Below are 10826 nucleotides of genomic sequence, written 5' to 3'. Positions count from 1 at the left end.
ACACGCCCTGGTACGAAAATGTTCAGCGCCTTCCGTGTTCAGCGTTTCAGCGCGTTTGCCACCGGCGTACAAGTAGTGCTCTGTTCTACCATGTGGGTATGTTATTGCCTGTTGCAAACGATAAAACATCCCACCGCATGGAGTGTGACCCAACGGGTGATGCAAACGGTGGTGTACTAGAAGATTTGGTACGGTACCGAGGGTATGTCTACCGGACCGCAAACCGAACCTGGCTAGTTTCCGAATTGAATTACGCAGCTACATTGGGTTTTTGGACGGTGATTGTTTGCCCGAGCGCTGCCGACCCAGTGCTGCCGAGGGTTGCTGCTCTGCTTGCCCGGCGAACAAAGAAGCCACAACGCCACCTACCCACACCCACACTCGTCTGGCGGACCGAACCGAACTGACCGAAAGACCAGCAAAGACAAGCTGTGCTGGGCTGGTGTTATTTAAATATGTGCACACGGGTATAACGTGCACGCTGCAATCTGACGGTAGTAGTGTGCCGTCCGTTAGCCCAAGCGCTTAGATTCATCCAATTTTGGGACGCCCTGCGAGTTGTCAAACTGATAGCTGACCAGTGTGCCGAGCCGAGCGAGTTCTTCGTCCGTACCAGAACAGTGGCTGGTAAAAGTATTCAAACCTCCCCCGGGCCGGCACAATGTGACCAAGGCTGTGTCTTGCCCATCGTTGCCACGAGAATAATCGCGTCCTGCAACCGAGCGATAGAATTGCACCCTGGCGATGTCTCTGGTGCAATTCTATCAAAAGGATTAGGTCGTCCATGGAGAGATCTTGCCACATTGTCCAGCCAGAGAGTCAAGAAAACGGACACAAGGCTTGGGATAGAGATAGCTCCTTTTGTCGTTGTGCTCCTTTTAATAGAAGCAAAGAACACTCTGACACCCATCTGCTCCCTTCAGCTCCAAATGGCAAATGTTTGTGAATAATTTCATCTCCATTTACAAGCGCACAGTACGGGTTATCCAGTACGGGGAAATCATTCAATGGTTGCGGTGAGACTGTGCACACCTTTTTATCGTCCGTCCAGCACGAGATAAAGGCGAGCTTTTAGCTTTGCAAATATATTCTTGGGGATTTGCAACGGGGCGCACGCTGCCCAGTGTTTGGGCAAACAGATGCCAACGGTAGTTACACACCGAACACAATGGCTTTGTTGCAGCTATGGGATCTACCAACAATGATCACAACAACTCAAAAAGGATGGATGAAAATGATTGCTGTAATTTTAAATCAACAATGCATCACATTCATTATGCAAAGGGCACAACACGCGCGTCAACAACAACGCACAACTGTTGGAAGATAATATTATCGTAACTTTCCATTCCCACACTCCCTCCCATTAATCCTGTCGTATGTCCGCACTTCTTCACAGGCAACAGGCGATGCCAATTTATATTATAATTTCAACCGAAAGCACAAACATCATTGTGCTGATTTCAATCACGAACAGCGGAACGAGAAACCCGGCAAAAACGTCAAAAAGTCGAAATGCACTGAAACACTTGCAATTGAACAAATTGAAAGCAGGCAGTCAGTTCCAAAACCCCTTTTTGCGTGTGTTTGTGCGCCACTTTTGAGCGAGGTAAAACATCCCAGTCTGATGTCGGTAATAAATGATTGCTGCAGCTGGCCACACTGGCCGCATTTTCATTTATCAACGATAATAAATGAATGCAGACGGTTTGCATATCAAACACACACACGCACTCCCCTGTGCCATTTTTGAGAGTGCTGCGAAGTGTGGCGAATGAATAATTTTTGGTCGTTTTGTTTTGGTTTTTTTTTTGAAAACTCATGCTCAACTCAAGTAGTCGGAAAGTCATCGGCCCGAAAGCAATGGCAAGCACACACTCTTTGATCGACGTCAAGCGGTGGTGGCGCAACATCAAACAGAACTCAATTGTGTTGGCTTAACGCTTCAGCAATAACCCAAGTTCGTGCCGTACCTGTTTCAAACCAGCAAGAAACAGCCATGCATGTAATGCTCTTCAAAATGGGAGTTTGTTTTTTTTTTTAAACTTTGACCTACACACTACACACAAACAAACAATAAACCCGCCCGCGAGGAATAAAGCGACAGCTCTACACCTGCCAAACGATGTACCATTTCGTCTTGTGCCGTGTACCGACCACACTTTCCCATTTTCCGCGACCACTTACCACAGAGTAGGCACCGAGCAGGGCCACTAGGCTACCTACGCCACCGCTCCAACTGTCGCGCAGAGTGGCACAGTGGCCCTTTCATCATTAAGAAGTGGTCCGGAAACCCCCTCCCCCCCTCGCAAGAAAGCAAATGAAATACAGGAAAATCCACTCTTCCCTGGAGAAACCCGCCTGTGTGGAGTGTGCTATCCGTCGAAAGAAAACCACAACGTGCAAGGAAAGATCTTGCCGAGTAGAAGGGTGTTGCAGGGATGTTGTTTTAAAACAGAACAAACTTTGTCATCACACATTTGCGCCGTGGTCGGGGGGTCGGGGGTCGGGAGTCGAGGGTCAGGGGCGCTGAGGGCATCAAATTGTTTGCTTACGGAAGACGAGTGGTTGAGCCTTTCTCGCAGAAAACGGTACCACGGTTTGACAGCCACTCATGTCTCAAGATGGAAGAGGCCAAGAGTTGAAAGGTCACTCCCAGTTACATCGGCCTTTGCTAGCCCGAACACAACCGACCGAACTGAAGCGTGTGCACCATTTCCTCTAGCCGAGCTAATCTTTTTACCGGCCAACCCCGGTGGAGCGGCACGAGAGCACGGGAGGCGGACAGGGCAACACGTATGCATCAAGTAAACCAACATAAACAGTCTCCCATGGTTGGCATTAACGACAGTGCACCCGTTCTCCTTTAAGAGGGGAAAACTCCTGGCAAAGACCCCGACAAACACCCAGTGTTGGGTGTTGCGTGTTGCTGGAGATTGGATTTCAATTTTCACCACAACGGCAACTTTACCATGATTCGGAAGCGAACGGTGCCCGCTGCGTCCTGTTGCAAGTTTTCGCCTTTCACAACAACCGAGAAAAGTTCTCGGTCTCGGTCGCATTTACCGGATGGTTGAGCGTTATAGGTTTTCTTGGACGAGTTTGCGAGGCAAATAAATTTCCCTCATTTCGCCTTTGTACCGTACACAGAGCATGCTGTACACTGTACGACCCGCTGAAGTAATAGACTTCTGGAAGATGACGAGAAACATTACAATTCCCCCACCCAAAGCCACACAGTTCGAAGGCTTCACGACGTCATGGCAGCTGAAGCTGTGTATTTATTCACTCGGAACGCCACCAATGACCGGACTCTGTAACTGATGCCCACAAAATGGTCAACAAATCAATCTGCGTGTTCCCAGTCCCCCCGTCCGTCTCCTTCGCTACAAAATACACAAACAATTGAAACCCACCAGTAGTGGTAGTACTAGTCCCACGATACATCATTGGCAGCAGGAGAGCACGTGACTGTTGACATAACCACGTTTTGCTTACATTCCGCAACCCAGCCGGAGTTGTATGTATGGCTGCTTTGCGTTAAAGTATGTTTTGCTCTTGTGAGTAAAATCATAACAAAAGCTCGCGCGAGTAAAGCCCACACCCTCTCTCGTGCGGAGAACCGGCAGCGTTTTGGCATGTTTGTGTGTGAGTGTAATAGTAAAGTGTAGTAGTAGTAGGCTGTGTTGTTGTTACATCGCGTTGTGTTTATACGCTGCAAATGAAGCTATCAGTGCTGAAGAAATGCCGACACGCTGCTCAACCGTTACGCTACCAACAGGGCCGCCCTGTTTAGTCTTCCGCCGCGGAACGACAAAAACAACAACACCACCTATTGCTTATGGCTCCCTCTGCCCTCCACCAACCCAAGCAAAGCTACAGTGTGTGACGAAAATGTCTCCAACAGCGCGTTGTTTATTGCCATACCCTTTTGCTGCTAAAAGGGAAATAATTCCCCCTTTTGCCTACTGCAGCGCCATCTCGCGTGAATCCATTAGCCCCGGTAGTGGTGTGTGTGCAAACACTGCAAACCACCATTCACTACTAATCTTCAGGGCTGAAGCAAACAAAAAAGAACGACCAATTCGGGGAAACTTTGACCACGGATTTTGTTACACCTTGCGTGGTTGAGAGGAGTTCCGAATTGCGCTGGATGCGCTGTGGTTAAAAATGAGAACCACCAATCTTCACCATCGTGCGAACGTTTCTGAATCACGACAAGGGCGCCACTTCGGTACGATTTCAATCTCACACCGCACACCGGTCATGCAGCACCAACCTTCAGGCCACCGTCGGTCATATACACAGCGATCACTGCCGATAGATTGCAGCCAACTAGGACGACCATCAGCGGCGACCACGACCGCCACCGTTCGAGTGGGCAAACCTTTGGGTCAAGCTTACAGGCAGGCCGGGGGCTCGTTTTATCCACCAGGTAGCACAGCTCCAGCACAAACGTGCCCAGCCGAAGGCAGATGTAGGGCAGTAGCAGGTACGGCTGATGCTTTTGGGTACGGGAATTGGAGGAAGAAATGTCGGTCACACGGGGCAGTGTATGCACTTAAATAGGTCGTCGAGTCAGCAGCATCCGTTAGCGTTAGCTAAGCATACACCTACCGGAACTCCATTTGTTCATCAAGAGAGACACATACAGCCACACACACACACACTCACCTTTAGCAAACCGACGATGGCGGCCAGATTCGAGTAGACGGTCAGCAGCGACACGACCAGCGCGATATTGATGCGCAAATACTTCGGAATGTAGAAGAGCGGGCGCCACTGGAGCCGATGGTCCCAGCCGGCTTGCGTCAGCAGTGCATACATTGACAGCACCTGCAACCAACCCCAAACCATGGGGAGAACGAGATCAGAAAAAAAAACCAACATGGCAGCGTAGCAAAACGTGAATGATATTACAAACACCGCCGGTTGTTGAGGTTAAGGGGTTTGCTTTTTTGTTTCTTTTCGTTGCCCCCGATGGCTTTAACCACAACCCACGTCCCCATGTCACACGTTGTCATCAATAACAGTGGAAACGTACCGTTTCGATGGCGTTGATGAGGAGAGCGTACCGGGCCAGGTACGGTCCGTACCCCCGGACGCCCCCCCGCACACCGCCGACCAGCTGGTGCACTAGTTCGGCCGCAAACTCGGTCGCCACCACCGACGGCCGCTGGTGGTGATTGGGAAAAGTTTCAAATGGCACGTTCGGCTCGCCGGTATCGCCCGCTACCGGTGGCTGTGAGCAAAAACAGTCAAACATTGTTAAACCTGCCACCGGTCGTTTTTGCCACACACACACGCGAACAAACGACAACTTTATGGTGCGACCGATATGGTGCTGCCGACCGGCTGGGTACGATGAGCGCTTTCCGAAACCGTTTTTGGACACTAACAGCAGGCAGATAATGATGGTTGTTACTACCGAGCACAACCGCACGCTCATGGCACACTGTGTGCCGCCCAATGGTTGCTGAGGATACGACCTGAGTCATCGAGAAATTCGCCATTTCTTGTTTGCGTTTGCTTTCCGTCGTGTACTTAAAACAAGTGAAGGGCGGTTTTGTTCGTTCAACTCGATACACGTGGTACACGTGGTGGTTGTGGTACAGTTTTATTGTTTATCACCGAAAGTATGGCAAACCGGCTGGAATGAGCAAACCCTCGAGTAGTGTACTACTTTCGGCAGCAGTTGTTGTCACTGTTTCCTCCACCAAGCTGCTCCACTCGGCCGCGTAGTGGTCCTGTTCGGCTACCGATGCCACTGTCGATGGAATTACATAGTCCGCCTCCGTCTGTGTCCGTTCCTGGTGCGATTGTTCCAAATTCTCTAACCGTTCCACCATGCCCAACGCGCGGTAAATGATGCCATCCAGGTACGTCAGGGCACTTTCGAGGCTTTGCATTACCGAACGTTGGGTTGGGGTTGAGGTGTTTGGTGCAATCGTTTCCTTCACTACAGCACTCAACGTCGTCGTCGTTGTCGTCGTCGAGGAACCGGTGCTGGGAGGATAAGCTGGTGTCGATGAATATTCGCTCAGTGGTGCTGCGTCACATTCCGTATCTTTCGGCTCGGTACGAGCTACCTCTCGAGTGCTTACGCAAGCTTGTAGCTGCTCATTAAAATGAGTTCCTGCCGCGCAACGATGCTGCTGAAACCTGACACGATAAACGTTAATTACTTTCATCTTTCTGTTCGACCAATCCTTCGCTTCGCCTTTACCTTCCATTGTAGAATGTGTAGTATACGAGTCGATCGGCAGCATCCCCGTACCGTTGCTTTCCATCACAAACAAGCACACTGCTCTCCGATGCTGTCCATTCCTTCACACCCTCCATTAAGCTCCGAAACAGTGGAAACGGACCCGCTCCGCACCTGTTTTCCGTGTCGTCATAGTTCGGCAGTATCAGCACGCCCCGTGCCGCGAGTCTGTGGGCCTGCTCCGTACGTAACCGTACCGTCGTCTCACTATCGTACACGACGGCCGCTCTGCCAGCGAACAGTGAGCACGTGGGACGCTTGCTGCCATCGCCACACTTTGCCTGCCTTTCGCGCAACAGCTCACACACCTGCCCGTACGCTAGCACACCAACCTGTAGGCTGCGGTGTAGTGATCGCACCGCCCGATAGCTTCCCGGATTAAACACAACGCCCACGGTCAGCACGCTGAGTACAATCTTTTCCGGCCGCAGCCCACCGCTGACCAGCCGCTCGATGTACTCGGCTTCGTACTCACGCACCAGGAACTCTTCGGCGCTACGGTTTAGCAGCTCGTCCTCCAGCATGTTCACGCCGACCACGCTCACCAGATCGAGCTGGTCGTTGAACGCGGTTAGTAGCGCTTTCGAGCTGCCCAGCGTATGGCACCCGATCGTGGTGCTGATGCGATACTTGTCGCTCAGTGCCGTGCGCAGCTGGCGCAGAAACTGTCCGTACCGATGCTGCTCGTAGTGGTCGAGCAGTGCAATGTCGTAGTCTAGGTCCACGCCGTCCAGCACGTTGTCGCGCAGCACTATGCCGATGCGTTCGCTGAGCTGCCGGTGCACCGACTGGACGGTAACGTTGAAGGGCAGCACTATCGTTAGTAGCACATCCGCCGAAGCGTTACTTCGCTTGATGGTGTCGATACGGGCGAGTTCTGGCGGGTAGATAATGTACTGTCTTAAGCAATAGCTTCCAGTTTACGCTATTCCACTTCGCTTACCTTCTTGGGACAAAATGGTTGATTGATCGATATCGAATGATACACTGTTTACTATGAACACACTACACGAACGCAGCTCCTTTGCCAGCGCACTCTCGATAGGGAGTTGCAGCTGAATCTGACAGATCACATCCAAACATTCTACCGCTCCGTAAGTAACGAGCATCAGCATCACCAATTGTTCCGCTTGTAGTCGCATCATCCCCAACAAACTTGTATATATGAGCACATTCGAGTAAGAATCCCAACAGCATTCTTCTTTTTATATGCACTGCAAAGTCTGCCCACTATCGCACTCAATGATCCTAAACACGTTTCAGTTGAGACTCATACGTCGTTGATTGTGAATACATCGATACCATCCTCATATCACTCCCGAACGGCATGGCGGTTCACTGTCCGGTACACCGTACCATTGGCTTACCATCTATCATTCGTAGCTGTGTAGCTTTTTTATTAGTACTCAACGACCACGTGCTAGTAGCAAAAAATCAACCTCTTATCAAAGAGAAAAGCGCAATCTCGCAACCCAAGAGACTGGAGACATATTGGACTAACCCCAACCCACAGTTTCAGAGAAAGAGAGAGAGCTGTGATTGAGATTGTCAGACAGTTGTGATGTGATTTAGCAATCTAATAAACATTCGTATCGTGTTATTCTTCCACCCAACCGGCGGCCAAGGACCGTAGCGCTTCTTGTAGCCGCACCGGAACGGCTCCACATCGAGTGTCAAGTGTCAATTCACAAACTCTCCAATGTTCCAATGCAAACGGTTAGTTCGGAACAAAGTCTCATAAATCTTTCCACTCGTACCGAACGGGAGCAATGTTACTCTTTCTGCACATTCTTTCGCGCTTCTTTTCTCTATCGCGCTTGGTCTTCCATCCCGTTGGATTCGGTTCGGATCTTTTACACTGCTTCTGCACCGTCTTTGTCCTTCAACCGCTCCATAATCAATGCATTTATCCTGGTTTTGCTGTTTGTTTCCATGTGCTGCTTAATGAAATGAAAGCGTCTCATGAATATTTAAGCAAACGTTCTTAACCCCTGGTTTCGTTATTAAAGCACATGCCATCCATTACGAAACGCTGGACAACGCCATCCCATCGGAAGACTCATGCGGAGCCCATTTACAGCGGCCTGTTCACCATTCGTAGGCCTTGAAATGCGGCTTACAACCAATTAAAGCAATTAATTATGCGTGCATGTGCGTACGTGTTTGCTGTGTCATTAAAAGTAGAATCACGATCGGAAAGCAATTCATTTCGCTGCTTCAGGAATACGGCATTATGTGCTGGTTGTTGCAGAAAAAGCACCCGGACCGAAAACAAGATTTTTGACATATTTTTTTCAAGTTTACTTGACAGATTCGTTGATACGACTGATCGATTCATAAGTTAATGTTTTATTTGAAAATAAAAATACATCTCTTATAATTACAAAGCCAACGGTATTAGAGTCACCGGTGGAAGCGTTACCGGTGGAAGCGTTACAGTTGGCACCGTGATAGGTGGTAGCGTTACAGTTGGCACTGTGATAGGTGGCAGCGTCACAGTTGGCACCGTGATAGGTGGTAGCGTAACGGGGAGTGTGGGAATTGTTATTGGAGGTAGCGTCACCGGAACGCCTGGAAGTGATCCTACGAGAGAAAAGAAGAAGAAGAAAAAATAGCAGTTTTGTAATAACTAATAAATAGGGGTAGAAATACGATAGTGTAGAGCAGAGAATGGCTTTAAGAAGGATTGGAAAGATGATGAGTGAGGTGACATAAAAACAAAGCGACCGAAACAACCTACCGAGCAACGCTTGAACCAACCCTAGCACCGTCTGTAACACACTGTCCAGACCGCCCAAGCTTGCCTGAAGATCAACCATAACGTTAGCCACCTGGGGCAAAAGGGAGGGAAGCGTTACGGGAAGCGACGAAAGCCCTGCCGGCAGTGCACCGAGCACCGGTAGCAACGTTTGTACAAGGCTCAGTACCGTCGGCAGCACACCGCCAAGAACGCCCAGATTGGCCTGCAGGTCGCCCACAATGTTTACCAGATTGGCGGGCAAGCCGAGCAATGGCAGTGCCCCGAGGAGAGCCGGAAGCAATGCTAGATTGATCCGAGATTGCAAAAAGGAGAGATATAGAGAGAGAAAAAAGATCAACAAATTAGTATCGTTGGTCACGCTAGCGGTTTCCGGGCAAAAACACCTACGTAGCAACAGTGGTAGCAGTGTAAGCAGTGCGGGCAGTAGCCCGTTCAGCAGCTCCAGATTTGCTTGAAGCGAGACGGAGACTAACGAACCGCCCAGTCCCGGAAGCGTCACACCGGGCAGGGTTACTGCTGGCAGTGTGGGCACTGTTACCGGGGGCAATGTGATTGGCGGTAGTGTCACAGGTGGTAGTGTTACAGGTGGCAAGGTAACTGGTAGCGTAACGGATGGTACAGTAACGACGGGGATAACGCAGGACGGTAGTACTCCTTTGGTGGCACGTTTGGGGAAACAAATTTACAACATTAACTTTCAACTTTACCCTCAACAGAAGTGTTTGTCGGGATTTGACACCTACCAAGCAAATTCTGCAGCACATTTCCAACGGACAAGAGGAGCTGATTGACCAGGCCCAAGTTGGTTTGAAGCGACAGGCAGATTTGATTCACTGCGGTCGGGCAACTCGTGGGTAGGATTGTGGGGATGGTAGGAAGTGTTATGATCGGTGGAAGTGTTATGGGGGGCAAAGTCAGTATCGGTGGAAGCGTTATGGGAGGTAAGGTTAGTATCGGTGGAAGTGTTACCGGCGGTAGTGTTACCGGTGGTAGTGTTACCGGTGGTACCGTTACCGGACATACTACACCTAGTGAGCCTTTGAGATGTTGGCATGAGATAAAGAATGATCGATTAGGATGATGTTTTTGGTGTTGCCTTTTCTGATTCTATTGCGCATCAACATACCAAACACGGTTTGTAGTATATAAACCACCAAAACCAGCAACTGCTGCATCGCACCGGTATTCGGCTGAACTCCACATATTTGGCTTGTCCCTATGCCTAGCGCTGAGTTGGATCCTCCTTTTGGTGAGAGTGTAACAAGTATACCGATTCGTTAATAATTATTTCACAAATGCTGTGCTTCGTCAAGTTTACCTAACAAACCCTGGACGGCTTGACTGACAACCTGCAGCAGATCAGGCACAACACCCGTTACACTGCCCGCTAGATTCCCAAGTGGAAGCGGCAATCCACCTGAACTCACTGTTCCTCCTCCTTGAAGACAATGACGAATGTCGACACAAAATTCGATTAATAATATGGTTCCATCCGTTCAGATTCTCAACGCGAGAACCTACCCAACAAGCCTTGTGCCGCTTGGCTAACAACTTGCAGCAGTCCAGGCAGCACGCCACCATTCGTTTGTCCTAGCAGTGTGCTAATCCCCGGCAGTCCTTGCAGCAGTGTGGCGCCTCCTCCACCTCCTGCAAGATACGCGAAATCAGTTTCAACCCGTTCGCTTCCACCGCCACGCGCATACAACTTACCAAGAAGGCTCTGAACCGCTTGGTTCACTACCTCCAGCAGCTGTGGTACAACGCCCGTGTTTTGCTGCAGCTGCCCTAACAAAGTGCCCG

General features: G+C 50.0%; 2 protein-coding genes across 2 annotated transcripts; both read right to left on the bottom strand.

The window, feature by feature from the left end:
- Positions 1 to 3877: 3877 nt before the first annotated feature.
- LOC133393724 (uncharacterized) lies at positions 3878 to 5442 on the bottom strand. The gene is made up of 3 exons (XM_061659833.1): positions 5045 to 5442; positions 4675 to 4836; positions 3878 to 4504 (listed from the first exon to the last, which is right to left on the bottom strand). The coding sequence occupies exons 1-3, from the start codon at positions 5264 to 5266 to the stop codon at positions 4265 to 4267; spliced, it is 624 nt and encodes a 207-aa protein (XP_061515817.1). The 5' UTR covers positions 5267 to 5442; the 3' UTR covers positions 3878 to 4264.
- Positions 5443 to 6222: 780 nt separating this feature from the next.
- On the bottom strand, positions 6223 to 10047 carry LOC5667821 (uncharacterized). The gene is made up of 5 exons (XM_061656659.1): positions 9996 to 10047; positions 9414 to 9557; positions 9193 to 9308; positions 9006 to 9096; positions 6223 to 7142 (listed from the first exon to the last, which is right to left on the bottom strand). Exons 1-5 carry the CDS (start codon positions 10045 to 10047, stop codon positions 6223 to 6225), a joined length of 1323 nt encoding a protein of 440 aa, XP_061512643.1.
- Between the last annotated feature and the right edge of the window lie 779 nt (positions 10048 to 10826).

Source organism: Anopheles gambiae, chromosome 3 (assembly GCF_943734735.2).
Source record: "Anopheles gambiae chromosome 3, idAnoGambNW_F1_1, whole genome shotgun sequence".
Lineage (NCBI taxonomy): Eukaryota > Metazoa > Arthropoda > Insecta > Diptera > Culicidae > Anopheles > Anopheles gambiae.
The sequence above is the reverse complement of the archived record's forward strand: the minus strand, read 5'-3'. Positions and strand labels throughout refer to the sequence as shown.

What these genes read in the sequence shown, in the direction of transcription:
- LOC133393724 (XM_061659833.1), bottom strand. Translation starts at nt 5,266, where the DNA reads ATGTTTGACTGTTTTTGCTCACAGCCACCGGTAGCGGGCGATACCGGC. An exon ending in TCATCAACGCCATCGAAACG is followed by an intron (nt 4,837 to 5,044) that starts GTACGTTTCCAC and finishes GGTTGGTTGCAG; the next exon opens with GTGCTGTCAATGTATGCACT. An exon ending in CCATCGTCGGTTTGCTAAAG is followed by an intron (nt 4,505 to 4,674) that starts GTGAGTGTGTGT and finishes CGTACCCAAAAG; the next exon opens with CATCAGCCGTACCTGCTACT.
- LOC5667821 (XM_061656659.1), bottom strand. Translation starts at nt 10,047, where the DNA reads ATGTCCGGTAACGGTACCACCGGTAACACTACCACCGGTAACACTACC. An exon ending in ACTGCTACCACTGTTGCTAC is followed by an intron (nt 9,309 to 9,413) that starts GTAGGTGTTTTT and finishes GGATCAATCTAG; the next exon opens with CATTGCTTCCGGCTCTCCTC. An exon ending in TTGGCGGTGTGCTGCCGACG is followed by an intron (nt 9,097 to 9,192) that starts GTACTGAGCCTT and finishes CTTTTGCCCCAG; the next exon opens with GTGGCTAACGTTATGGTTGA.